The sequence below is a fragment of the Ceratotherium simum genome, chromosome 2 (assembly GCF_057802395.1).
Source record: "Ceratotherium simum simum isolate JZ-2026a chromosome 2, ASM5780239v1, whole genome shotgun sequence".
NCBI classification, from domain to species: domain Eukaryota; kingdom Metazoa; phylum Chordata; class Mammalia; order Perissodactyla; family Rhinocerotidae; genus Ceratotherium; species Ceratotherium simum.
The window spans coordinates 3,726,058-3,753,940 of NC_141901.1; the positions used below are offsets into that span (position 1 = coordinate 3,726,058).

The 27,883-nt window shown below is 38.8% G+C and overlaps 1 protein-coding gene across 4 annotated transcripts; it reads left to right on the forward strand.

The window, feature by feature from the left end:
- Positions 1–278: 278 nt before the first annotated feature.
- MAEL (maelstrom spermatogenic transposon silencer) lies at positions 279–27,883 on the forward strand. 4 transcript variants are annotated; one of them, XM_004425081.3, is made up of 12 exons: positions 280–484; positions 738–827; positions 1,956–2,055; positions 2,993–3,148; positions 4,776–4,817; positions 9,953–10,077; positions 10,842–10,896; positions 11,015–11,156; positions 22,556–22,618; positions 23,396–23,528; positions 26,675–26,750; positions 27,337–27,883. In XM_004425081.3, exons 1-12 carry the CDS (start codon positions 353–355, stop codon positions 27,522–27,524), a joined length of 1,302 nt encoding a protein of 433 aa, XP_004425138.1. In that variant the 5' UTR covers positions 280–352; the 3' UTR covers positions 27,525–27,883. The 4 variants fall into 4 exon arrangements, with proteins under 4 accessions (XP_087293593.1, XP_004425138.1, XP_087293579.1 ...); XM_087437467.1 differs by lacking the exon at positions 26,675–26,750 and having other exon boundaries at positions 279–484; positions 27,337–27,431; XM_087437453.1 differs by lacking the exon at positions 2,993–3,148 and having other exon boundaries at positions 27,337–27,882.

Genomic DNA, 27,883 nt, shown 5'->3' on the forward strand with positions numbered 1-27,883 from the left:
GCACTCACTGATCCTCTTTCTACCTACTTTGACGCATACTACGCAATAATGTACCGAAATTGCTCCAAGCCTTCCACGTGACAACACCCCAACCACTCATCCCAGCCAATCACAATGCTTCGCACCTGTGACGGCGCTCCCCACCCCGCCCCCACTGCCGTACCAGCGGAATCTTCCCCTCTCAGGCTGTCTCCTAGCGGGGCCAATGCAGCTGCGCGCTGCGCCCTGATTGGCTGAGAGCTGTGGGCCCGCGCGCGCAGGCGCGGCCTCTGTTACTAAGGGCGGGAGCCCGGCGAGGGCGCCGGCGGGTGGTGCAGTGCCGGGCCTGCGTCGAAGTCTGAGCACGCTTGCCATGCCGAACCGCAAGGCTAGCCGTAATGCCTACTATTTCTTCGTGCAGGAGAAGATCCCCGAACTCCGGGGCCGAGGCCTGCCCGTGGCTCGCGTGGCCGATGCCATCCCCTACTGTTCTGCTGATTGGGCGGTAGGCTGGAGGGGGTGGGTGAGGGGGTGGGCAGTTGGGCAAGTGGGAGGGCGAGGCGGGAGCGAACGAAGCCACCGGGAGGCCGGTGACCCCTTGGCCCCTGCTTGAGGGAGAGGGAAGCCCTTGTGGCCGGCCCGGCGCAAACCGCCTCCCCAGCTGCCGTCCTGGAGTGTCCAGGCGTCTACCTCCGGGGCCAGGGCGCTCCGTCCTCACTGCTGCTGCTTCTCTTGTCTCCCCCTTTCGGCTCTCCTAGCTCCTGAGGGAGGAAGAAAAGGAGAAATACGCAGAAATGGCGCGAGAGTGGAGGGCCGCCCAGGGAAAGGACTCTAGGCTTGAGAAGCAGGTAAAGTTAGCCAGAGAGGAGCAGCACCCCCCTCGCACGTGGGCATGTTCGGCAAATGCTGGATGAGTGAGTGAGTGGGGAGTGTTGAGGGGGGACTACTGGGTGATTTGGGTTAGTGCAAAAGAAGTTGTTCATTTTCTGCCTGGTGTCAGAACACCTGTTAAAAAATCAGCAGGCTCCATAACTAGGGGACCCATTGGTATCGCTTGTTGGTGAAAGGCCAGGGAAGTCCCTATTAGAAAACCTGCAGTCAATAAACCATGATTAGCAGTGGGGGCGTTGGTGTTCAGGGTATCAGATGACCTCTAAGGGTCCTTTTCAACTCCTTTATGATTAAAAAACCCTTTTTTCGGATATTCAACGTTAGTTTGGCCCGTTCGGACTCTTTAAATGATACCTGGAACCAAGCTAGCTGCTATGTTTAGAATATTGAAATAACAAGACTTGCAGATGTTGGTGAATGTTATATGCTTTACAGGTAAGAGTTGGATAAAGTTTATTGGGTAAAGTTTATTGGGGTAAATTTCTGTGTAAGTAGAATGTTAGAGTACTGAATAAAATTTGTTTTCTTGCTGACTTGTATCAAGAAAACGCAGGGTAAGTGGAGGTTTTCCCTTCCTTCTGTGTTTTATCATTCTCCTATAGTAAAATTCCATTCTCATCTTAAACTGGCCACATGAGATTGAAATTCGAGAGAGCTTTGCTTGCTTTAGATTTGGGAGATTTTTATTTTGTGGATTTATGTCTGAGGAGAAGCTCTAATCAGCTGAATTTGTACTTGTACTTGTGAGCCTTGATTTTTTTTTTTCTTACTACAATTTCTTATAAGACTTGTCTTCAAAATGTAAGCCATATTGTATATATACTTCATTGAGATTTGGAGTCAGCAATAGTTGAATTGGTTATTTACCACTCACCTTTTGATTCAGAGCATTTATAGATTTTGCTATTGTCTGCCTTGTGGTGTTGGTGTCATTGGCAAATATGTCTCTCTACTCGTTGGATTCGTTGGCTAGGTAATAATCTGTGGGCTGTTTTGCAGTTATTTTGCTAATTTAAGTATAGTATCTGGTATACAGTGCCCAGCAAGAGTTTAAGTATGTGGTCAATCATTCTCTTCCTCTTTAGAAACCTGTTTCCACCCCACTGAGGAGGCCAGACATGCTTGTACCAAACCAGAATGTTTCACCCCCAGATGTGTCAAGTTTGTCTCTAAAGAGTGACCAAGGTAGAGTAATCCTGAAATGTTTTGTTTAGGTAAATTTGGGTGCTCAAAACACAACGATATATTGATGAGTGAATATGTGTTTTTTTGATCCTGCATTTCAAAGTAATTGACTACAAGTGTTCAAATATGATGGTGCTAAAGTTGTAAAAGATCAGGTAGTTTACATTTATTGAAATAACACTGGAGAGTTATTTTACAAAGATCTGGTCTCAATTTCTACCACTTCATATGTTTTTAAATATACTTTTTAGATGTGTTTATAGCAAGACACTTAAATACATTTAAGTTATAAAGCTAAAGATGAATTATTGAACTAGCCTAGAAAAGAACATACCTAATAAGAGTCCTTGCTATTCCTTATGACTGTTTTTATTAATTGGGTTCTGACTTTGTTTAAGATTAATAAACTTTTAACAGTCTTAAATGTGGCCGGTCCTCATACATGGACCCTTTTCACAGTCTCACATTTCTTTTTTCCTTTAGAGAAATTATAGGTGGTCTTGTGTATATTAGTAAAAAGTAAAGAAAGAGGGAATTAAATTGTCCAAAGTTTATATCAGAGTTTTTCTACACTGATTCTGCCTGGCTTATTTCTCAAACCTTTATATTTGTTGAATATGGGTTACAGCTTTTTTTAAGTCATTCCTGAGATTCAAGGCTTATGAATAGCTCAATTATGTAGAGCTGGCTGTAAGTTTGAATGATTTTGTGGCTTCATGCAAAGAGTGGTTTACTACTGTACTTTAATCCTTCATAAGTATAATTATCAAAACTTTGATTTGTTTACCTGGTACACCTGATTATTTTTCTCTTTTCCAGCCCATTTAGGAATATAGAACACAAGGAAAATTGTTCTAAAACTTTTATTTTGTAGAAGGGGTAAATTTTGAGACACTCATCTGTTCGTTTTGTCTTTTGATTTTTTTTTTTTTTTTAGCTCTCCTTGGAGGCATTTTTTATTTTTTGAACATTTTTAGCCATGGCGAGCTACCTCCTCATTGTGAACAGCGCTTTCTCCCTTGTGAAATAGGCTGTGTTAAATATTCTCTCCAAGAAGGTATTATGGCAGATTTCCACAGTTTTATAAATCCTGGTAAGTAGCCAGAGAGAGTAGATGCTAGATTTTTATTTAAAAGTATGTTTTTTATGTTGACTTTATTAGATAATAGTATGTGTTTTCTTAAAAGATGATACACAGCTGAGTTCTTATAACAAGACTTCATAATAATTAGTTGAAAAACTGTTAAGAATTAGGTGTTGACACAAGATTTTTGGCTTTTAACCTCAAGCATTAGAGTTGGGTGAATAGATTGCCTGAAAAATGGGTAGCCTGCTATTTGCTTACCTGCAGCCTTACATCTTGGAATTTTCTAAAAGCATTTTATATCTTTGCTCTTTTCTTTCTGTATCCCACCCTTCACCTCAGCAGTCACTAGTTTTTAACCTGCTTTTGCTTTGTAACCTTGAGCAAAATACAGTTGTCCCTTGGTATCTGCAAGAGATTGGTTCTAGGCCTCCCCTCCCCCAGAAACCAAAATTTGAGGATGGTCAAGTCCCTTATATAAAATGGCGTAGTACAGTAAATACAGTCAGCCCTCCGTATCTGTGGAATTTCAATACATCATTGAATCCATGGATGCGAAATCTCCGGATACAGAGGGCCAACTGTGCTTAACCTTTCTGAACCTATTAGCTGGTCTGTAAAGTGGGGATAATGCCTACTGGAGGGCTGCTCTAAGGAATACATGAGAAGATATGGAAATAACTTAATACTTATTAGGCTCTCAGATGTTCTCAATATCTCTTCTGCCAGCATTCCACCCCATCAAAAGGAATTAGTTATAAAGATGTAGGATTCAATTTAGTTCCCAAAAGGATAGATAGTAGTTAAGGGAACACTATACCTTTAAAGGCAAGCAGGAGAAATATATAGGGAGAAAAGTAAAGGAGAAGAGGTTGGGGAAAGGAGAACTTCATCTTCAGTTTGGTCTGTTGCTTTAAAATTCAGTAGGACAAGCCAGCCCTTTTCCTTATTTTTAGGTGACAGAAAAATCATTCTTCTCACAGGTGTGAATTGCTGCTTAGGACAAGTCAAATAACTAGTTTTTTGTGTGGTTGTAAAACATTAAAAAGATAGAATTTGGAGACTTTTTTTCCCTCTGAAAAATATATACATATCTTGCTGTATCAAGGGCCTCATGAACCAGTGGGGCCCATTCATGGAGCCCTAAGACTCCTTTAGCCCAAGTTTTCTTTACCTAGTACTTCTTTCTCTGTAAGGAATAACTTTTTTATTTTGGTGAGGAAGATGTCCCTGAGCTAACATCCGTTCCCGTCTTCCTCTATTTTCTATGTGGGACACTGCCACAGCATGGCTTGATGAGCAGTGTGTAGGTCCGTGCCCAGGATCTGAACCTGCGAACCCCAGGCCACCGAAGCAGAGCATGCCAACTTAACCACTATGCCACCGGGCTGGCCCCAGGAATAGCTTTTTAAAGTGGCTTAGACAATATACCAAAATTCTTTGATTGTCATCATACCTTTGGTTTAAAATTAAAAACCACTATGAAAGTTGAATCTTTTATATTTTCACATGGCCATGACAATTACCTACCTAACTATGTTATGACTTGGCCATCTTATTAAATATTACTATAGCACAGCCAGAGAGCTTCCAGATTTCTGCTTCTCTCAACAAAATAATTTATTTTGTGTTATAGGTGAAATTCCCCGAGGATTTCGGTTTCATTGTCAGACTGCAAGTAAGTATTAAGGAATGGGGTATAATACAGGCATTGACTGTGTGTGTACCTGTACCTGGTTAAGACTTACTGCTTTAAACAGACACATAAAACATAAGTTGGGGTAAGAATCACCTTAAGTTATTGTTGGAGAATCTTCATAGAAGTGGTAGATGGTGTATGTGATCCTTAAGAACTTTAAACTTGTATAGACTTGTAGCATAATATCTCTTTTCCTTTATGAGAAGTGGGATTTTATTTTCTGCATATATCCTTTGGCCTCAAGATCAGCTGCTTTTACTGGCCAGTTACTTAGGTAAGTCTTTTAGAGGTATCAGATTATCTAGGTTTAGGGCCATTTACAGGGATGTCCATTCAAAATTAAGAAAAGTTGATGCTTCAAAAATAATAGAATGATAGTGTCAAACAGCTCTGAAGTAATTTTTTAGATGAGGAAAACAGGTTTTTATTTTAATGTATTTTGCAACCAAAGGACATGACTATGTATATCCTACTATGTGCCAGATGCTTATTTGTGAGAGTGCCACTGGCTTGTTATTTTAGTTCTGATAATTTTTTTAAAAAATATTTTTTAAAGGCTTATTTTTACAAGCTTTTCAAATTAACCAGTTTAACAGAAAGTGTGATTCTAAAACCCATTCAAGAGTCTAGGAATGTTTTCGTAATTTATTATTCAAACTAATTAAAACTGAACACAGTGTTTTTCATTCAGGAAACAAGACCTTTGGAGCTGACCAATTTAAGCATGTCTTAAATTGCTAATTTGATAACCCTGGGAAATGTGCCAATTAAATAAGATAAATGACTGTGTTAGAGTGACCGATGTCGACGTAGTGACTAAAAATGCCTGTGCTGGTGTAATCCAGCTTGATGCTTAGGGAAAGACCATGTTTCATACAGTAACACCCTGAAGCACATTTACATGTGGACTTCATCAGTTTGAGAAGTGGCTAAGGAATGTGCGTGTAGATCTTTCAAATGCTCCTGTGCTATCTGGCCTTTTATGAAGTATGTGTAGGTGAAATCCAGTGAATGCTTCAAGGACATGGGTTTAGCACCTTAGAATCAAAGAATTTCAAAGTTGGAAGAGATTTTAATATGGAGTCCATTAATTTCTCCCGCCCCCGCCATGTGTTCCCCTGAAGAGGTGCTTCAGGTTCTGTTTGAGTGTGGAGGGGTAGAAGCTCTTGGCCCTTCTCACTCTCCTCCACTGAACCCGGAGTAGCTCTGCTTCTATCTAGTTTACTGGTTATTGATTTTCTTGAGAGAATTTCTGCTTTAAAACAAGCAAAACTTAAAAACTGCTTGAGCCTCCTATATGAAAGGTCTATCAGCTTTTTAAATGAAGCTTCATACACAAAAAAAGAATGTACCATTCACTTAAGGTATAAAGAATACTAATGAACAGCAGGGCACCCACCAGTCAGCTGAAGAAATAGCACATTGCCGTTATCACTGAAGGCCCTAGGATCTCTCCCTGATTGCGTCCCCTCCCTCTTTATAAGAGAACCACTATTCTGGATGTTGTGTTAATCATTTCCTTTATTTTTGAATAGTTTTACTGTGAATACATACATATTTATTTAAATGATGTATTTAATTTTGCTTCTTTGAACTTTTAATTAACATATTGTGTGTATATTTCTGTATCTGTATTTTTTTTAACTCAACAATGTCTTTTCTTTTTTATTGGATTGTCCTTTTTATTGGTTTGTAGAAATTTATTTTATATCTGCTTGTTGACTCTTAACTGTGTGTGGATATCTATTTTTTGTTTGTGCCATGTACTTTTTACTCTCATTATGGTATCTTTAAATGAACAGAAATTTTTATTAACTTAGTAAATACATCAATCTTTTCCCTCATAATTTGTAGGTTTATGTGTCTTATTTAAGAATTCTCCTCTACCATGAAGATAGTCTTTATTTTCTTCTAAAAATTATAAAGTTTTGTTTTTCGTATCCAAGTTCTTATCTCACTGGAATTGACTTGTGTGTAGTGTGAAGTGGAGACTCAGTTTCTTTTTTTTCCCACGTGGATAATCACTTGTCTCAGCATCATTTATTGAATAATCAACTTGTTCCCCAGTATGTAGTGCCACCTGTATCATAGCACATTTATGTTAATGCATGGGTCTTTTTGATGTCTTTATTCTGTTCTATTGGTCTCCTTTGTTTTTCGTGTCCATATCATATTGTTAAACACAATATTTTGATAATGTTTACTTAATTAGACAACTCCTTTGACTTTGTTCTTTTGGAATATCATGGCTATTCTTGACCCTTTGCTCTCCCATACACAATTTAGAAACAGTTGATCATGCTTCACAAAAAGCCATGTTGAGATATAGATTGGAATCACCTTTAAATCTTTAGATCATTTTGAAGAAAACTGACAGCTTCTATTGTTGATTCTCTCTGTAAATGTATGGCCACTCTTTTATGTTTTAGATATGCAATCTCTTACAATAAAGTCTTAAAATTTTCTCTGCAATCTTAATACCTTGTTAAATTTATAGCTTATCATTTTTGTTGCAATTATATGTGATATCTCTTGAGATTATGTTTTTTAATTGTTTACTTACATATTTTGGTTTTATCCCACCATTGCTAAACTCGAACTCTGAGTTCTTAGTAATTTCCCTATGTAGTCATATCTGTGAAATGACTTTCTTTCTAGTCTATGTATCTTTTATTTTAAAACGTAAAAATGTGGGGCCGGCTCGGTGCAAGCGGTTAAGTGTGCACGCTCCACTGTGGCGGCCCAGGGTTCACAGGTTCAGATCCCAGGTGCGCACTGACGCATCGCTTGTCAGGCCATGCTGTGGTGGCGTCCCATATAAAGTGGAGGAAGATGGGCATGGATGTTAGCCCAGGGCCAGTCTTCCTCAGCAGAAAGAGGAGGATTGGCAGATGTTAGCTCAGGGCTGATCTTCCTCACAAAATAAATAAATAAATAAAATGTAAAAATGTGTCTTATCTTAGTGTGCTGGCTAGGACGTCTAGTTTCTAATGTTTCACCAATGAGTATGCTGACTGCTGTAGTTTTCTTTCTTTTTTTCCCTTGTTTTTGATACGTACTCTGTATCAAGATAAACGAAGTTTCCTTCTATCCCCAGTTTGGCTAGAGATATTAATTGCACATCTTAATGAATACTCTCTCTGTATCTCACATGATTTGTGTCTTTTGTTCATATGGTGATTTACAAATGTTAAACCAACCTTGCATTCCAGAAGCAAGCCCAGTGTGGTCACTGTATAGCTCTTAAATAAATTGCTGAATTTGGTTTGCTAATATTTTGTTTTAGGATTTGTGCATTCATGTTCAAGACTGGGATTAACCTTATCTAATTTTGTTATCAAGGTTATTTTGCCATCCTAAAACAGGTAGAGGAATGTGTTTTCAGTTTTTGAGTTTACGTTTGGTTCTTTTTTATGGGTCTGCTGGAATTATCAATATTTTTTATTTCTCTGAACATAAATCTCATTATTTTAAAGGCTTGTGTCTGATAACCCTATTATAGAGATCTTCTTTTTGGGTTTATTTTAGTTATTTTGATGCTCAGTCAGGTTATCAGATCTCTTCATGTGTCTGGTGATTTTTAATTGAGTGCTGAACAGTACATATGAAAACTTGTTATTCCTCTCCCAGGAAGATTTATGATTGCTTCTGGCAGAAAGGGAGTCACGAACCCTCTTGGATTGCCTTAATCCAATTTCAGGGATTGAGATAATGTAAAACTGGGCTTCAAACCTTTTGAGAAGGTTGAAGTTAACTAGGTCTGTTTCTAGTTAATCTTGACTAAAAAAGGGGAGAAGGTGGACAGATTACTGCCAAAGGATCATCAGTAAAATTTACAATTCGTTTCACAGCATAAACGATGGAAACCAGAAAACAATTGAATATTTTTTTTAAATACAAGTTTTTTATATACACAAGTAATACTGGAGTAATATTTTTAATTCTTACTTGCTCTGGGTCTGGTGAAAACTGCTTAGTTTCTCAGCCTCTAAATCTCTTCCGGAATTGGTAAACGCTCAAATGACCAGTGAACCCGCCTGCTAGATTCAGCTCTCTGGAATTGCTTCCTTTCCAGGATTTTGGGCCCACGGCTCTCTTCACTGTGCTTTTAGCTCTGCCATGCTGTCCAGCAGGTGTTCATTTGTTCAGCCTTTCCTTCATCTGTCATGATCAGAACTTGAACTCTTCCTGCATCCTTTTTTATAGTTTCCAGTGTTATGCTGAAATTCGTAATTTGATCTCCTCAGATATAAACATGATTATTTAAAATCTGTGTCCAATAACTTCAGTATCTGGAATACCTTTGGATCTCTTTGTGTCAACTTTGTTTTGGTTCTCGTTGTTGCTCCTTTGTGTACCGGCTTATTCATATAGTGTTCAAAAAAAGATTTTGAGTAATTTGAGGCTTATAATGATGTTTATTCCTCCAGAAGGGATTTATGTCTGCTTTTTCTAGACACGTGGGAGCCCAGCAACCCAGGCCCCGAAAGCTGTCAAAAGCATACTTCTCAGCCATTCAGCTTCCTCTTCGGGAATTGGCAAACGACTCCAGGGGAAAACTGCCCCCAAAGCTAGGCTCACCTTTCTGGATCCCTGTGTTCTCTCGCATCTTGATCTAATAAGTCCCTGCTGCTGTATGTGCTCTTCATATTCTCAAGCATTTTAAATTTTTGTGGGAGTGTTGGTCTGAGTTACATTTTTAGTGGAAGTGGAAATCTTCATCATACAGTCTTTTAAAAAGCAGGCATTACTGTTAAGTTCTTCAGCCTATTAATAAAACAGATTCATGAAAGGCAACATGAGAGTGGTGAAAACACTGTAGGTTTAGTCACTTTACAAACCTGGGTTTGAGTCCTGACTCCACTGTTGGTCAACTGTTAAGTTACTGTTAACTCCTGTGATTCTCATTGTCTCTTCTCTAATATGTGTATATCAGCTACTTCATAAGACTGTGGGATAAAATATGGAAAGTGCCTAACCAGAACCAGGCTTAGTACAAGTGCTTAAATATAAATTACTGACTACCCTCTTCCTGTACCCCTACTTCCACACCTACTCCATAATATTTGTCTTGGTCAGATTTTCAACTTCTACCCCTTTTTTATTTCCTTCAGGTGATTCTAGTCATAAGATTCCTATTTCAAACTTTGAATCTGGGCATGATCAAGCAGTTGTGTTACAAAATCTTTATAGATTTATCCATCCAAGCCCAGGGAACTGGCCACCTGTCTACTGCAAGGTAATTTCAATGTAAGAACTTATTTTAAGACATCCATTTAGATACCAAAAGATCCATGAAAGGTACCCACAGAAAGTTAACTTGTGCCTGTATATTAGCTGTGTGTGTTAAATCATGTTCATTTTGAATTGTTTTGACTGTGGTTAGGTATAATGCCTTTTCTTCTAAATTTCTTTTGAAGACTGAAAAAGTTGAACGTATTTCTACTTTGGTAATCTCATGGTTTTTGAGTTCCTCCTTTTGAAATATCTTAAGTACCTTTTTACCCTGAAGAATGGATGTTCTAGTCTGTACACCTGTCCTTCTAAGCAAGATTACCTTTTATTCAAAACTGTCTTTTAAGCAATCCCTTGACCTTCTTTTTGAAATCTTCAGAGAGACTATATTTGTTCTTTATTTTATCTAAATTCTTCTAGTCTAGGAGTCAAAGCATTGGTTTTTAACCTTAGTATTTTTCAGTGTAACCATGAACAGATTACCTAATCTTTTTTGAACATTGGTTTCTTCATTTGCCTACCCTAAGTTTCACTGGCTTTTCATAAAGTATGTTAACATTGCTATATAAATATAACTGGTTATTCATAGCACTAGTCTTTTCTAATATGTGTTGTTCTCTTTTATAGTTTTCATTTAGTTGTCACAAACTCTTCATTTTCTCCCTTCCCGCCACCCCTGCTCCTCCTATCCCCGACAAGTTTGCAAGGACAGCATTAATTAAAAGTAACTCAAAGTAGGAGAAAATAAATTTTTTTTCTCTTCTCCAGTCTGATGATAGAGCCAAAGTCAACTGGTGTTTGAAGCATATGGCGAAGGCATCAGGTAAGTAAAACTGGGTCACTGCTCAAGTGCATTATAATATGTTTGTTTCCATTTTGACATACATGTTTTATGTACCTAGTTCATTAATTGCCTATGTTTTTCTGTTTACTAATGGAAGAAATCAGGCAAGATCTAGAACTTCTCACTGTAGAGGATCTTGTGGTGGGGATCTACCAGCAAAAATTTCTCAAGGAGCCCTCTAAGACCTGGGTTCGGAGCCTCCTAGATGTGGCCATGTGGGATTATTCTAGCAACACAAGGTATGTATAGTGATTTTGTGATAGAGTGCTTTTGACTTCTGAACTGAGAAAATATGTTAGGATTTGTTTTTGCCTCTTTATGCAGAATTTTCCTATGAAACCTTGGAATCGTATTTCCTTGAATATAAGATTCCATTGATTGTAAGATACATTGTTACTTTGTCTACCACTAAAAACAAAAACCAAAAAAAACTGCTAAATGAACTGACAGTGCTTTATCATTTAGAATTTCTGTACTGGTGAAAGAAGGTTTTATATTTATTTAGGAAGATGTTTTAGTACATACAATTTTTGTACTTACATATAAGGAATATATAAGTGAAATAAATTGGCAAAATTATTTTTTATTTAAAATAATTTTAGGCTTACAGAAAAGTTGTAAGAATAGTACAAAGACGTCCTATATACCATTCTCTTAGATTCCAGTTAACATTTAATACATTTTCTTTATAACTTTCTCTCTAAATATGTATACAGTTTCTTTTTCTGAACCACTTGAGAGTAAGTTGCTGTCATGATGCCTTTTCATCCCAAAATAATCAGTGTGTTTCTCCTAAGAACAAGAACATTTATATTACCACAAGACAGTTATCAAAGTCAGGATATTGCCATTGATACAATACTGTAATCTAAAGGCCATATTCATATTTTACTAGTTGTTCCAATAATGTCTTTTATAGCAAAAAAAGAAAATCGAGTCTAGGGGCCGACCCAGGGTCACATGTTGCATTTAGTGAATATGTCTCTTTAGGCCTCTTTAATCTGGAACAGTTCTCAGTCTGTCTTTCACTATTGTGATCTTGACATTTTTGAAGAGTATAGTCCAGTTACTATGTAGAATGTTTCTCAGTTTGAGTTTGCTTGTATTTCCTCATGATAAGGTTGAAGTTATGTGTTTTTGGCAGGAATACCACAAAAACGATGTGCCTTCTCAGTGTCATGTATGGAGGCATATGATGTCAGCTTGTCCCTCACTGATGACAATAACTGCGATCAATTGCTGAAGAGAGTGCCAGATTTCTCCATTGGGAAGTTTCTGGTTTTCACCTTATCGTTAATATTTTGTGGGGAGATACTTTGAGGTTTGGTAGATATTCTATTCCTCAAACTTTAATCTATTAGTTTAGCATCCATTAATGATTTTTGCCTGAATCAATTATTATTATATTGTGAAATGGTGATTTTCTAATCTGATTGTTCCTTCTATATTTATTAGTTGGCATTCTACTAATTCTAAGGAATAGCTTTTCCTCTTAGCTCATTTATTTTTTCATTTATTTATGTAAATATGGCCTCATGGATTCCTATTTTATTCAGTAGGTTATAGTCGGTTACTATCAACTTGTTTTATGCTCAGATTGTTCCATTTATGGACAGTGGGAGTCCCTTCAAAGCAGTGGTATCTTTGTCCTTTTGACATTGCCTCGTCATTCTTTCAGTGCTCCTTTGCTTTCTGGCACTGTATGTTCCAGGCTCGTCTTGTACTTTTCTGCTCCGGCCTTCTATTAGCCGTTTCTCCAAGGAGCCCTGGTTCCATTAAATAAGGAGAGTATTTAGGAGATAGAATCTGGGTGCTAGGTATGCTCATTCCTACTAGGACGTCATTGATTCTAGTTCCCCTGGGTGGAGAGAGCTCGGAAATATATGTATGTGTGTATACACACCCTCCATACTCATGTTTCTCTAGCTGTGTGTGTGTGTGTCTCTCTCTCTCTCTTTCTGACTTTATCTCACCATGAGTTCATACTGAACCTGCAATTCCAATGCAACACCATAGCTTTCTCTAGTTTTCCGCTTTTCTATTTTTGTATTTTCCTTCTCTGAAAAACCTTGGTGTTCAATATTTTTTCTTGTTCAGTCCTAGAATACATTGAAAGTAGTTTTAGAGTTGTTAAGTGATGCCTCTTAAAAAAAACAGACGTGTTAGCAGCAGTTCAGAATTTGTTTTCAATTGTTTTTTAGTTGGAGGCTGTATAGTCAAAACTCTTTGTTCAAATGTTATTTGGGTTCTTTTTATTTACCAGTTCAGTGTGGTTAAATTACTCATTTGAAATATAAAGTCTGTTTTCTTGTTCGTATTCCATTTCTGTTTTTTTCTCATCCTTGATTTTATTATCCTTTGAATGTGTGATACATTAACATGATTTGAATAAAAAAGTATATTCAGAAGTATCACTCACTTCAATCTAGCTCCATAAAAATGGTGATTGGATTGCATTAAATTTATAAATTGGGGAGAACCGAAATCTTTGTAATGTTGAATTCTCTCCAAAGACAAGCAGTGTCTTTCCATTATTCACATTTATTTCTGTGGTCTTTCAAGTCTTTTTTAAAATTTTTCTCACACAGCTTGTGCGTATCTGGAACTGGTGAATTTTTGTGGCGCAGTTTCTTGATAACTTTCTCTGTTTCTTCTATGGAAGTTGATTTGGTTAGGCTTTCTAATTCTGATGGGATCGGTTTTGGTAATCTCTACTTCCCTAGGAAGTTATACTTTTTATATAGGTTTTCAGATTTATTTGTTTAGAAGTCTGCAAAGTAGGTAGTCTTATAGTTTTTAAAATTTCTTCCATTTCAGTGGTTATTTATCTCATCATTTCTTGTATATTCGTGCTTCTCCTTTTTTCCCCCTAAATCAAACCAGTTAGAGGGTAGTCTATTTTGTTAATTTTTTTCAAAACAGCAGGATTTTAATTTATTAGAGCTGCTATTTTTCTGTTCTCTACCTCATTTATTTCTTTAATCTTATTTTTTTTGGTTTTTTTTTGTGAGGAAGATCAGCCCTGAGCTAACATCTGCCCATGCTCCTCTTTTTTTGCTGAGGAAGACTGGCCCTGGGCTAACATCCATGCCCATCTTCCTGCACTTTATATGGGACGCCGCAACAGCATGGTTTGACAAGTGGTGCGTCAGTGCTTGCCCGGGATCCGAACCGGCGAACCCCAGGCCGCCGCAGTGGAGCGCGCGCACTTAACGGCTTGTGCCACCGGGCCGGCCCCAATCTTATTTTTTTTGTACTTTGTGGTTCTTTTTCTAGTTTTGGGAGTTCAGAATTTAATTAATTTTTTGTTTTTTTTTATTGATAAGTGTTTAGTAGAGTGAATTTTCTTCTAAATATTGTTTTCAATGCATCACACAGATTGGCATACAGTATTTTGTCATTTTTTAAAAATCCTGTAGTTTCAACTCTCTTTTTCCCAGAAGGTAATATAAGGCTTTTAAATGTCCAGATGGAAGGGCCTTTCTGTTTTTTTGTTTATGCTATAAATGCTAATGCCTTTGCATTATGATCAGTGTCTATAATATTTCTACTTCATGGGAGTTACTGTTGTTTTCTTCCATTTTTTGCTAACTTAAAATATGATCAGTTTTTGTGAATGTTCTGTGGGCATGTGAGAAGAGGATGTATTGTTTATCATCAGGGTGTAGTGTTTGATATATATCCATAAGATCTACATTGATTATGTTGTTTCAATTGTCTTATCTTTTCATTTATGTCTTGTCTACTTGGTCTGTCTCGTACTGAGTGGTGTATTAAAGTCATCCGTTACTGCCATGTTTCTGTCTGTCTCATTGCATCTCTTGTAGTTTCAAGCTGGTTGCTGTGTTATTTGGTGCCTTTACAGAAAAAGTTTGCTGAATCTTGATATAGTAGATTCATCTGGGGCTCTTGGGAACAGTAGTCCCTGTGTTCTTGCATGTTTAAAACTTATTCTATTGGTTTACTCTTTATTTCCTTGAGTTTCTAGAAAATACAGCTCCATTGTTGTATTGCTTTCTGTGTTGCTTTTGAGAAGTTTGATGGATCAATTCTCTTGGCCTTTTAAGTTACTTGGTCTTTTTGCCTGGAGACCTTAATATTTTTTCATCTTTAAAGTCTAATAGTTTTACTAGGGTATTTCTTTGAGTTTATTACTGCAGGTCAGTTTTCTCAGCTGCTTGGTGAGCTGTTTCAGTATGCAGAATCAGGTCTTATCTCTGGAGATTTTTCTTAGGTTGTAGTTTAATGTTAGTTCTGTTCCACTGTCTAATTTTTCTTCTTAAGGGAGTCCAGTATATGTATGTTTGGTCTTTTTGCCTCTCTTTCATTTTGATCACTTTCTCTGACCTTTGTTACTTCTTTCTTTAATCTTTTAGATAGTTTTCTGTTTTCTATAGTTTCCCTGTCAACTTTTCATTTGAATCTGTTCTTCCTTGGGCAGTTTGTAATTTAATTCTTTTCCAATATGATTTTTATTTCTTAGTTTTGTCAACTCTTATTTCTGTTCTTAATTTTGAACTTTTTTATTCAGGGCATGTTTTCATACGCTCAAATTCTTGTTTGAGGATATTTAATTCAATGTGTAATGTTGTGTTATAGTTTTCTTCTCTTTCATGGTTTCTGGGGGTGCAGATGGGTGGAGGAGTTATCTGCTGGTGTGTTTTGATTCTTATTTTCTGTTTTTTTCTTGGAGTAGCTTTCTGTAGATGAAGATGCTGTTTGTTCATTGTGTTTCCCGCACAGGGCTGGTGCTTTGGGGAGGTTTGAAATTCTTAGTTCAAGTGCTCCCTCTTCTGTCAGTGTAGCGAAGTACAGTTTCTCTGAATGGTTTCAGGGTGGAAAGGTTGTAGTTGTGGGTCTTCCTTTTTTTTGGTTTTCTTTTGTTCTGCAGAATCCTGAATTTCCCCCTTTTGGCTTTTTTTTCCTCCACACAGTTTCTCTGGGGCTCTTTTCCTTCCTCTTACCCTCTGCTGCTCGGAAGCATTGCCCCAGACTGCTTCCTGGGGTCTCAGTGCCTCTCCTGTAGTCCGCACTCTGATCTGGCAAGACTGAATGTTGATGGACCTTTTCTTTCTGGGAATGATTGTAATTTAATCTAAGGCACTCCATTTCCCTTCTCTCTCTTCCCCACAGTGTTTTCTGGACTTCACTCTCCATATAGAGCCATATAGAGGCTTGGAGTGTGAACTTGAGACGTGACTCCATTGGAAATTAAGGGTTGGTGTGTTTTTCCTATTTGTAGGTTGAATTTTGTGGTGTTCTTAGTTATGCTGCAGGTACAGATTTTTTTGTGTGTGTGAGGAAGGTCAGCCCTGAGCTGGCATCCATGCCAATCCTCCTCTTTTTGCTGAGGAAGACCCGCTCTGAGCTAACATCTATTGCCAATCCTCCTCTTTTTTTTCCCTTTTTCTCCCCAAAGCCCCAGGAGATAGCTGTATGTCATAGTTGCACATCCTTCTAGTTGTTATATATGGGACGCTGCCTCAGCATGGCCGGACAAGCAGTGCGTCAGTGCATACCCGGTATCCGAACCTGGGCCGCCGGTAGTGGAGCACGCACACTTAACTGCTAAGCCACAGGGCTGGCCCCCGGTACAGATTTTTATGTTTTATTTTGTTTGTTCTTGTTAATCTGTAAAGTTTATGGGTGATGTGTTAGGATATTTGGATTTATGTCCTCTTAACCTCAACTATTGGCTGAAGTATTTCTAAAACTTTGACATTCAGAGGTAGTCAGTTTCTGTATTTTTATACATTATTGTCTTCTGTGCCGTCCGGAGTGTTGGAGATGCAGCATTTCTTCAAAAAGAACTGCACTGTTGTCTCTGGGATTTTCGTCCAAGCCGCTGATAGACACTCTCTTTGTGAGTTTTTATGCTGGTTCTTTCTTGACCTTATCAGGTGATGTCAGTGGAAAGTTCTCAGAGACAAACAAATAATTTCTCAAATAATCTTTAAGTGGTTTATTAATTAAAATGTGGAAGGATTGCAGTTATTTGGTTATCAAGAGTAATCAAATTTGTACATGTTCAGGCAGTGGCCACTATTTCTAGACTGACCAATAGCAATTGTAGAATACATTCAATTGTAAGATGCATTCCAACTTCAGTTAAAGTGTGAAAAAAGCATGTTTTAGAATTGAAGAAATACAGTGTTGAGCTCAGTAGAGTGAGTACAGGCTGCAGCAAGAGTAGAGTAGCATTGGTGTAAGACATTCATTGAGGCCTGTGCTGTGAGATTTTGTTAAAGATGAAAATGTTACGTAGGACTTTAAGCACTTTAATAATAAGCTGCTTTGGACAGGATGTATCTACCTTTTACTGAGCTTCATGATGTAGTAAGATTCCAATATATAGTATTTTACAGGGGAGTCTGGGTTGTAGTGGCCAGTAGAAACTATTGTTAGAATCTGTTAGTTAATATAAGCGGATAGGACTCACTTCAAACACTGCTCTTAAACTTCTACTTAAAAGACCTCCAAGTTTGTAATAAACTTTTGATAAAGTTGTCTCTAGAAGAAATAAGTAGATTTTAAATTGGTGAAATTGAGTAGAGTTAGACAAAGTAAATTAGAGTCTTATGTAAGCAGGTTGTTAATGACTATCATGTTATTTTGAAGGCTAGAATATTTAGAATGTTTATAGATCTCCCTTTCTCCTCACTGCTTCTTGTCATAATTGTCCTTGAATTTATTCACTGTGACCTGCTGACCAAGACAATGCAGCTTTTATTTAATCAGCAAATATTTATTGAGCATCTCCTCTGTCCCAGACACCAGACTGAAGGTACAGTGGTAAACAAGATTAATGTGGTCCTTGCCTTCATGAAGCTAACATGTAAGTGGGAACGAGAAAGAGAAAAATAATAAAGAAAACCATAATTTTAGCTTGTGATCAGTGCTAAGAAGGGAATCAACAGGATACTCTAATAGAGAAGAGTGTATAGAAAGGTAGACTGCTTTCTAGAATGGTCAAGAAGACTTTTTCGAGAATGTGACATCAAAGCTGAGATCTGAAGCAGGAGAAAGACACAACCATGCAAAAATTGGAAGGAAGAGTATCCTGGGTTGAGATATGCTGAGGCCTTGAGGGGAAAGGTGAGTGTTTGCTGGAAATTGTTAGACAATCACTGTGACTGGAGAGTGGTGAGCAAAGAGGAGGATGCACAGGTGAGGCTGAGGAAATAGGCAGGGACCGTGAACACAGGGAAGGGTGTTTGATCAAGTAGGGAACTGACAGAACTAGATTCGATTTCTAAAAGATTTCTGAGTTTTCTTTCTTTTCTTTTTTTTTTTGAGGAAGATTGGTCCTGAGCTAACATCTGTTGCCAATCTTCCTTTTTTTTTTCTTTTCCCTCCCCATAGCCCCAGTATGTAGTTGTATATCTTAGTTGCAGGTCCTTCTAGACGCTGTCTCAGCATGGCTTGATGAGCAGTGAGTAGGTCCACGCCCAGGATCCAAACTGGTGAACCCCGGACTGCTGAAGCGGGACGCGTGAACTTAACTGCTATGCTACCAGGCCGGCCCTGATTTCTGAGTTTTTTTGTGGATGTATTGGAAGAGGGCAAAGAAAGGAGGTACAGAGTCTGTAATTATTAGATCCTTTCTCTGGTCCAGGCAAGAAACAGCTTGGACTTAGGGTGGTGACAGTAGAGAGAGAGGAATAGTAGATTTCAGATTGGTAAAAATCAGTGGACCTTGCTGATGGCCTGGATACAGGGAGAGAGAATGAAAACAAAAACAAAGACAATGCTCAGATTTCTGATGTATACCTTAGGGTAGAAGGGAAAGAGAGAGAGGGGCAAGTTTAGGATGTGTTGAGGCTCTGGTGAGGCAAGATCTAGAAGAAGTAAGCAAGCAGCTCGTCGTCCTGGCCTGGAACTCAGTGGAGAGGTTTGGGTCATGCCAGCAGTCGTTTCGTTTTGTGCCAGGCACTGTTCTGGGCACTGAAGGTAGAATGAAGAGAGAGAAGTCCTCTGCCCTAATGGATCTTACAGCATATAGATGAGGTCACCTAGAGAGAGGACGAAAAAAGAGGATCCAGCACAGAGTCCTGAGGAGCTCTGACATTTTGACGGGGCAGAGGCTGACTTTTTGACGTCTTAGTCCCTCTCAGCCTGCAGTTGCTATCATGTTACACAAATCACCATAGCCATCATCAGTGTTGGTCAGGGTTGAGGACATGAGAAAAACTAGGATCATAGATGCGATAGTTTCGCAGATCTCAGTGGAGTACTTGGTGGGCTGTTAGTATGCTTTTGTTCCCTGGATTATCACATTCTTTTGGGTTGTGAGTTGTGGTCTTCCTGTCTTGATCTTTTTCATGTTGCAAGCTTTCCTTGAATGTCTGATTGTCCTTGGTTATGTTCGTATTTAGAAATGAGGCTGCAAAGCTGAGTAAGTGCTCTGTATTGCTCAGTGGGGGTTGTTAACTAATGATGCTCTACTTTAGGGAAAGCAGACAAGGGAGCTAGGTGTTAAGCTGAAGGCAGAATCCTGAATGCTAGAATACTGAGGGCTTTGCTTTAGGGTACCAGTCTCTGTTCTTGATGCCTAGTTCTTCAAGAACAGTTTATTTCTTCACACCGGGTCAGAGAAGTTGACTTCTTTGTACAGAGTCAGCCTCACATCTTACCTCTGCTCGCTGGCCAGGGATGTGTCCACGAGTTGAGAGCCTCTCCAGAGTTCGGATAGATATTCTCCGTCTCTGTGCAGTCTGTTCTGTGAGTACTGAAGGCTGTGCCTGCCTTTGTCTAGCTTCATCAGTTACCACTTTTTCATTTACTTTCTGTATCCCACAGATTTGTTAAACTCTCTTTTATGGAGGCCTCTTCCTCTTTTCTCCTTTATTGTGGATATCTACTGTTTTTCTTTGTTAACTATCATTGTTACAGGGTCTTGGGAACAAGTGGAAGTAAATTTATGCATCTTGAATCAGAAGTCTCAGCAATGGTAATTCTGAGAGATGCAGTTTTGTATTTTGATGTCATTTGAGAGTAGTCTTGCCTTAGTCCAATTTATTGAGTTTTTGATATTTAACAAATATTTGAGTAGCTCTTGTACATCAGGCGTGAGACTAGGTTCTGTGGGAAATATGGGAAAGACTGACATGATCATCCTTGCCCTCAGAGTCTCCTGTCTAATAAGAGCAATAAAGCATGTAGAGACACTAGAGTTATATATGATAATTTCTGATAACTCTTAAAAGAGTTTCAAAAGATTGTGATCGGATGAGGGAGAAATCACTTCAGTGTAAGGATTTAAAATGAAATACTTGATGGAATAAATTTTTTATTTGGTTCTTCTGGAAAGATGGATAGAATTTCTATGAGTAGAGATTTGGGTTGAAGGGAGGACTTCTCCAAGAGAACATGGCCTGGACAGTGACTCAGAGGAATGAAAGCATGGAGACGGTTGAAGAAACACCAGTGAGTCAGTTTGACTGAGCATAGCGCATATGTAGCTGGCACATGACGGTGGTTCCTAAGGCAAGTACAGGCAGGGCTATTCTTGAAGAGAAGAGAGAATCTTAACCCTGAAATAGGAGGAAAGGAGATGATTGAGATCTTTGAGATAAAGAGGAAAAGAGGAGCATACAGGCCTTTATGCGACACATTTGAGTGAGTGAGATAGTGTTGGAACTTGGGGAGTAAGTTGTGAACTCAGAAGACAACTTATTTGTGGCCTAATGTTATGACTTGAGTGGCATTTCATAGAAGCAGCACATTTGAGGTACATTAAAGTTGGAGCTAGATTTGAGGCTGCAAAGTGAATATTAATAGCTTAAAGTGTGCATAACAGTTCTGATTTTTGACAGATTTTTAGAATGAATCTTGCTTTACTAGAAAATACCCTCATTTTTTTAGAGAAATTGGGATGATTTGGAGGAACAGGATCAAGAAGTATAAGTGAAAACAGATCAAACAATGTCACTTCACAATTTTAACTGTAGATTTGGAGGCATTTTTCCCTGGGATCAGATTTTTGTAGGGTTTTGTTGTTATTTGTGTGTGTTTTAATCCTGAAATATATGTTAGTTTTTCAATTGCTGTCATTTCAGATCTGATCTACAGTAGTAAATGTGGATATGCTGTAGGTACTCCTGGGGTTTAAGTTCTAGACAAGGAGCAAAACGTAGAAACTAAAAATTACTTGATTCTGTGTATGTAAGAACTTAGGTTTAGTTTTAACCTAAGGCTTCATTTTAGAGTTAGAGTTTTATGAATCATTTATTGGATTACTCTTTGGAAAAGCAGTGGGAAGTTGTTAATCTTATTTTTAGTCTTCCATTCAGTTAAATTAACTTATATTCAGTGCAGATAAACTGGCTTTTTACGCTTACTGTTTAGCATGTTTGTAATTTTTTTTGTGTGTGTGTGAGGAAGATCAGCCCTGAGCTAACATCCATGCCAGTCTTCTTTTTGCTGAGGAAGACTGGCTCTGAGCTAACATCTATTGCCAGTCCTCCTTTTTCTCCCCAAAGCCCCAATAGATAGTTACATGTCATAGTTGCACATCCTTCTAGTTGCTGTATGTGGGACGCCGCCTCAGCATGGCCTGACAAGTGGTACATCGGTGTGCGCCCAGGATCCGAACCCAGGCTGCCAGTAGTGGAGTGTGCGCACTTAACTGCTAAGTCATGGGGCCGGCCCCTTGTAATTTTTAAATGAAAATTCTTGCTGAGTTCAGGTAAGCTTTGTAGTACACAGGTAGTGCTGTTCTGAGTCTCAGTGGACTCAGCCCTCAGTGGAAGGATACTCACAGGTTTATAGTGGTTCTCGTCATGAAAGCATGTTTGTTGGTCTCCACTCAAACACCACTTTCTCAGTGATGCATCTTCTGGCTACCTTATCTAAAATGTCACCCCTCTCCAACATTTCATATCATCTTTTTCTTTGTTCTTTTTCCTCCTTAGAACTTATCTAACTTACTATGTATTATGCCTACATATCTTTTTTTGATCTGTCTTTACTACTAGAAAGTAAATTTTGTGTGGACAAGAGTTTCTATCTGTTTCATTCAATACTGCGTCCCTAGTGCCTAGAACGATGCTTGGTAAATAGTATGCACTCAGTAAATGTTTGTCGAGTGAGTGCATGTTAACCATAGTCACTAACGTGCCTTCAGAACACTCATTTTATTTCAAGGTATGGTTATGTATGGTTTGCGTAGCATCATGAAGTTGCATCGGAGGAAGTAACATAAGAAATCTGTTTAAAAAAATCTATTTTGGGGGCCAGCCCGGTGGCGCAAGTGGTTAAGTGTGTGCGCTCTGCTGCGGTGGGCCAGGGTTTGCCGGTTCAGATCCCGGGCGCGCACTGACGCACTGCTTGGCAAGCCGTGCTGTGGCGGCATCCCATATAAAGTGGAGGACGATGGGCACGGATGTTAGCCCAGGGCCAGTCTTCCTCAGCAAAAAAAGAGGAGGATTGGCACATGTTAGCACAGTGCTGATCTCCTCACAAAAACAAAAAAATCTATTTTGTGTTTGTTAAATTAGAAGCTTTAACTTTTGAGTAATAGTGTCAGTTTTTCTTGAATGATTTCAACTAGGTAAGTTAGAAATCTGGCATATAAAAACCCTTAAGCAGTGCTCCTTCAGTTAGATCAGGGTATTCAAAGCTTTTTTTTTTTGTACAGGTGCAAGTGGCATGAAGAAAATGATATTCTCTTCTGTGCGTTAGCTGTTTGCAAGAAAATCGCGTAAGTTGGAGAAAGGAGTTGCTTCACAATGCTGCATTCTGCATTGAAGTCTTTGCCATTTTGCTCGCGGTTGCCTTGCAGTTGGAGTGAATCACTGTTCACCTGTATTTCCACAATTCTCTTTTAAAAGTTTTTTTTTTTTTCCTTTAATGTTACTTTTATTATTCTGCCGATGTCACTACTTGTCTAGTATAGTTATCACCTGAGCCATTTGGGTGACCCCCTTAGAAGCACTTGTGAAGATTTTCCTTCTGTGACTCCTTAGGACAGTGAAATCCCCTACTGCCGTTAAGGACAGTACTTCCTTGTGAAGGTGCTCAAAGAATATAGACCCTTTTCTTCTCATTTTGTAGTGAAAGCACCTGGAGGCTCCAATCTCTGGGTGCCCTGGTGGTCCCTTTACACAGCTGGTGATAGTTGGTTCTGAGATTAGATAAATGCTTTTAAAGTTGTAGTCTTATTTCTGGTGCTGCCCTCTCCCTGCCTTAAACATTTGAGAATTCTGGTGATCTTGACCCTCATTCCCATTCCCTTACAATGACCCTCAAAGTTTATCTGGTAGTCAGAGTATTGATTACCAGTAATGACCAGTTTTATGATACGTACTGCTACCTGTTCCATTTCTTCTCTGAATCTCTAAATTTCCTTTTTTCCCCCCAATTGAGAACAGTACTTCTCACATGCTTTTTATGTTAGAAATCTTTAAAATATGAATGCTTTTAGAATGAATTAGATGAGATTCTGATAATGAGCTTTTTCTTATTTCCTCCTGTAAAGGTACTGCATCAGTAACTCTCTGGCCACTCTCTTTGGAATCCAGCTCACAGAGGCCCATGTGCCACTCCAGGATTATGAGGCCAGCAATAGGGTGACACCCAAAATGGTTGTCTTGGATGCAGGGCGTTACCAGGTAAGGAGCTGACTTCTGGGAGCTGCTGGTCTCTTATGTCCTACTCAACGTGGTCCTGGCCAACAACAGCTAAAGATCAGGCTTTTCTTGGGTTCTCTTGCTCTCCTTAAACATTTTTTTTTAATCCTTCATGGAATGTAAACAGTTCCTAATCCAGTTGGATCTTGAATAAAATGCTTTTCCTCCCTAGTATATTGTCCCACTATATTTAACAAAGTTTTAAGAAAATTAAAATTGGCAATCTTTATACAAAGCACATCCAAACATTTATTCTAAAAATTAAATATCTGAATGTAGATAATATAAATATTTAAAACATCTACTTCAAAAAATGTATAAGACCTGATTCAGGATTTGATTAAGACCTATTTAATTCCCCTACTACCTTCCTTCCCTCCTTGCTATTACTAATAGGCCTCTCACGACTAAGAGAGGAGCAGTTAAGAGGATGGGCTCTAGGGTTAGAATTCCTGAGTTTCATTTCAGGCTCTGCTACATACAGGCTGTGACTTTATGCACGTTACTTGAACTTTCTGTGCTGATTCCTTTTCTGTGAAACAAGAACAATATTAGGGACTAGTAGTGGTAGCATTAAATGCAGCAGTATATGAAAGTGCCAAGAACTCTGCCTTGGAACACAGTAGATAATAAATAAATGTTACTATTTAAAAATAGTTTATAAAACAATGAAAAGGAAACCCAAAAAATGGAATGAACTATTGATACAAACAACAATTGGGATAAATCTCAAAGATATTAATTATATTGAGCAAAAGAAGCAGTCTCAAAGGTTCTATACTATATGATTCCATTTACATGACATTCTTGAAAAGATAATGATGAAAAACAGATCAGTGGTTCCAGGGGTTAGGGGTTAGGGGAGGGTGTGACTGTAAAGGGATAGCATGAGGGAGGTTTTCCAGGTGATAGAATGGCTCTGTATCCTCATTGCGGTGGTGGTCTCACAAATCTTTTCATGTGTTAAAACTCGTAGAAGTGTATACCCAAAAAAAGTCCATTTTACTGTATGATAATTTAAAAAATAGAAAAGAAAGTACCCTAGAGCTCTCCATATTCCCTGGGCAAGACTCTTCTCTTTCGTTTCTATTAAGCCATTGTCCACTGTTCTCAACTAGGGCCTATTTTGTGTCATCCAGGAAGCATTTGGCATTATTTGCAGACATTTCTCTTTGTCGGAGTAGGGGAGGGGGCACTACTGGCATCTAGTGGGGAGGGGGCACTACTGGCATCTAGTGGGTAGAGGCCAGGGATCCTGCTAAACATCCTACAATGCACAGGAAAGTCTCCACAACAAAGTATTATCCAGCCTGAAATGTCAGTAATTCCCAGGTTGAGAAACCTTGCCTTAGCTGCATCATCCCCGACTGTGTTGAGACCCCCTGAATTAATCTTATTCCTCTCTTCATTGTTTATGTCAGTCACTATGGAAGCTCAGGATGCCTGGATCCTCTCTCGTCTCCCAGACTAGTCTTGTTTGGCTGGTCCTGTTTCCCAACCCTCCCCAACTCCTGAAAAACTTTCCTGTGGGTCTTTTCAACCTCAGTTATCAGCAGAATCTCTAATATTTTTAACGTCTTCTTGGGAAGGTCTAAAAGTTTACCTTCTTGGTTCTAACTAAAATTTGGCTGTCCTCTAAGGACACCACTTCCCTGCTAGCCCTTTCAAACGGTGACATCTTTTTCTTCCTCATTTATCATGGGCCTAGATTTGAGGTGGTTCTCCTTGTTTAATGTTGCAGCTTCCAGACTTCTTCCTGCCTTCTCCCTAAAATCTCTGGGCTTTGAATCTCATGCCATTCAGGCTGTAGTACCTCATAACCGCTTCTTGGAGTCAATAGGCCCCTGAGTTGATCATCCTCATTTGTAGAGCAACACTGAGCCAGGAGATCAAACAATATTCCTGTCAGAATGCTTGATTTCAGTTTCAGCATGGATAATTCTTCCACATGCCTGACTTCTCAGTTCCTTGACTTCCCCTTCTCCAGTGATCCTGTCTCCCACCATACATCAGGTACCCGCTCCCATGGTCATATCCTAGACCCCAGGAGCACCTCCTCCATAATCTCAATTTCAAGCATCCTGCTCTCTGGCCACCACTATCTTACCTCAGTGCCAACAATTCTTTGATCTCTACTGGGACCTACGATTCATGTATGCCTCCACTGTTTCGCACTCCTCTACAGGGCCAACTGCAGCGCACAATTCCAGGGGTACCATTCACACACACGCAGTGCTGCAGCCTGTGTCTCCTTCTCAACCCCCCACCCCCCAGCCTTCACCTCCTTCCTTCTCAGCCTTGATTCCTTGGTCTGTCATTTCTACTCACTCATACTGTCAACTCCAATGGCCTTCCTTTCTTCTTCATACTTGGTTGACAAACACTAACCCCGATTAAATCTAACTCTTCACCTACTCTTCCTAGATTTGTGAAGCTAAATGAGGCTGAAAAGAAACTACCATACTGACTGGTCTTATTAAATATTTATCGACACCAACTTCGAGTGAGCCCTTAGAGTTGCCTGGCCATTGTCCATTTCTCTAGTCTGATTCATCTCCCACTCGCCTAGACAGTTCTTACCTTGGTTCACTTGAAACTTCCATCACTGCTTCCCTCACCCTTGTTCTAGCTGATGCCCTTGGCTCCTCCGTCTGTGAGAAAACAGGAGCAATCAGAAGAGACTTTGCACATATTCCTGCCACTGCATTTGCTTGCATCTACCGTCTACTCTGCTTTTACTCCTGTTTTCAGGAATGAATTTTCTGTGTTCCTATATAAGACCAGTTCTATTTATATATTAGATCCCCTTCTCTTACCTACTCAAGGACATGGCTTCAATAATTTCCTCCTCTTTCCCCCACATCATCAGGCTTTCTCTCTGTTCTGAACCATTTTTATCAGCAAACATGCTATAATCTCATCTTTAAAAATAAAAACCCTTTCTTGACTATAATTTCCCTCCAAAGACTACCCTCTGCTCCCCTTTACAGTAGTACTCTTCAGAAGTTGATAAGACATTGGAAAAGTGGGTGTTTATATTTTTTAAAGAGTAGTTTGACATTGAAGTAGATGATCCAATAATAAGAAATAAACATTTTTCCTGGTATTTTTCTGTCTGTTACTTATAGAAGCTAAGGGTTGAGAGTCCAGGATTCTCTCATTTCAACTCTTCTAATCAGAAACAAAGATCAAACACGCCCACTGGTAAGCATCTTATATTTAATAAGAATGCACCAAGAGTTTAGGGCCTTAAAGCTTAAGGTCCCAGGGTATGGTACTTAAACAGATGCTCTAAATTAGCTTTAGGATATAGGGATCTTATTGAATTGGGAGTTTTATTTGGCATTAGCACCTTAAACAATTTGGATATGTACATTTTTCTGTCACCTTGATACAGTTTAACTTATTCTTCAGACTTTTGTTTAGGGCATTTAAAGTAAAATCTATTATCCTTTTAGTAGCTGTAGTTTTATAGTTTTGATGTGATGATGTCTTTAGGAAGATGGGAAAGTTTAAAATCTAGTGACATGCAATTTCATTTGGTTCCTGAAGAACTTCTGTTAAGGTTTCCAGGGCCAAAAACAAAAAAGAAATACTCTTGTTCAGCCTTTTTTTTTTGCCTTTACTCTGAGAACCTATTTGCCTTTTACTCTGAGAATCTCCTATTCATGATCCAGTTAATTGTGGCCTAGTGAGATGCCTACAGGAGGATAAGAGACAGTTGAGGGATCTCTTTATTATAAAACTATAAAATTGCTACATTTATTTTCTTGTATTTTCAATATCCTAGGTGATTATCCATCTGGGGTGAAAATTTCCAGCCAAAACAGCAATGTTCGGGGAAGAGGGATTACCCGCTTCCTAGAGAGCATCTCCAATTCCTCCAGCAATATCCATGGATTCTCCAGCTGTGAGACTGCACTCTCACCTGATGTGTCCCAAAAAGATGGATACAGATCTTTCTCTTCTTTATCTTAATGGTGATACTTTTTTCAATTCTGGAAATATAATGGGCCCAACTTCCCTTCTGACTACAGTCATATTAAACAGATCACATCAATGATAAATGTCACTGCTGTAAAAACTGCTTAATTTGCAAGGAAATTCTGTTTCATAGATTAAAAATAATTGTGGTTGGAAAATATCTTGGCATTTTTGCTTTTTTCTTGAGGGCTTCTACTTCCTGACTATATGATGGGAATGCCATTAAAGTTTTGAGTCCTATAAGAACAAAACTGACATTTACAGAGTTGTGCTTTTTGGGAATGTTATATTTTAATAATCTTTTCCTCCACAATAAAAGTATTGAATAGGGGCTGGCCCCGTGGCTTAGTGGT

Bases quoted from the DNA above. Each gene is read 5' to 3' on its own strand.
- MAEL (XM_004425081.3), top strand. From the start codon at position 353: ATGCCGAACCGCAAGGCTAGCCGTAATGCCTACTATTTCTTCGTGCAG. The intron at 828-1,955 runs GTAAAGTTAGCC...CTTCCTCTTTAG, and splicing joins ACTCTAGGCTTGAGAAGCAG to AAACCTGTTTCCACCCCACT. The intron at 3,149-4,775 runs GTAAGTAGCCAG...TTTGTGTTATAG, and splicing joins CCACAGTTTTATAAATCCTG to GTGAAATTCCCCGAGGATTT.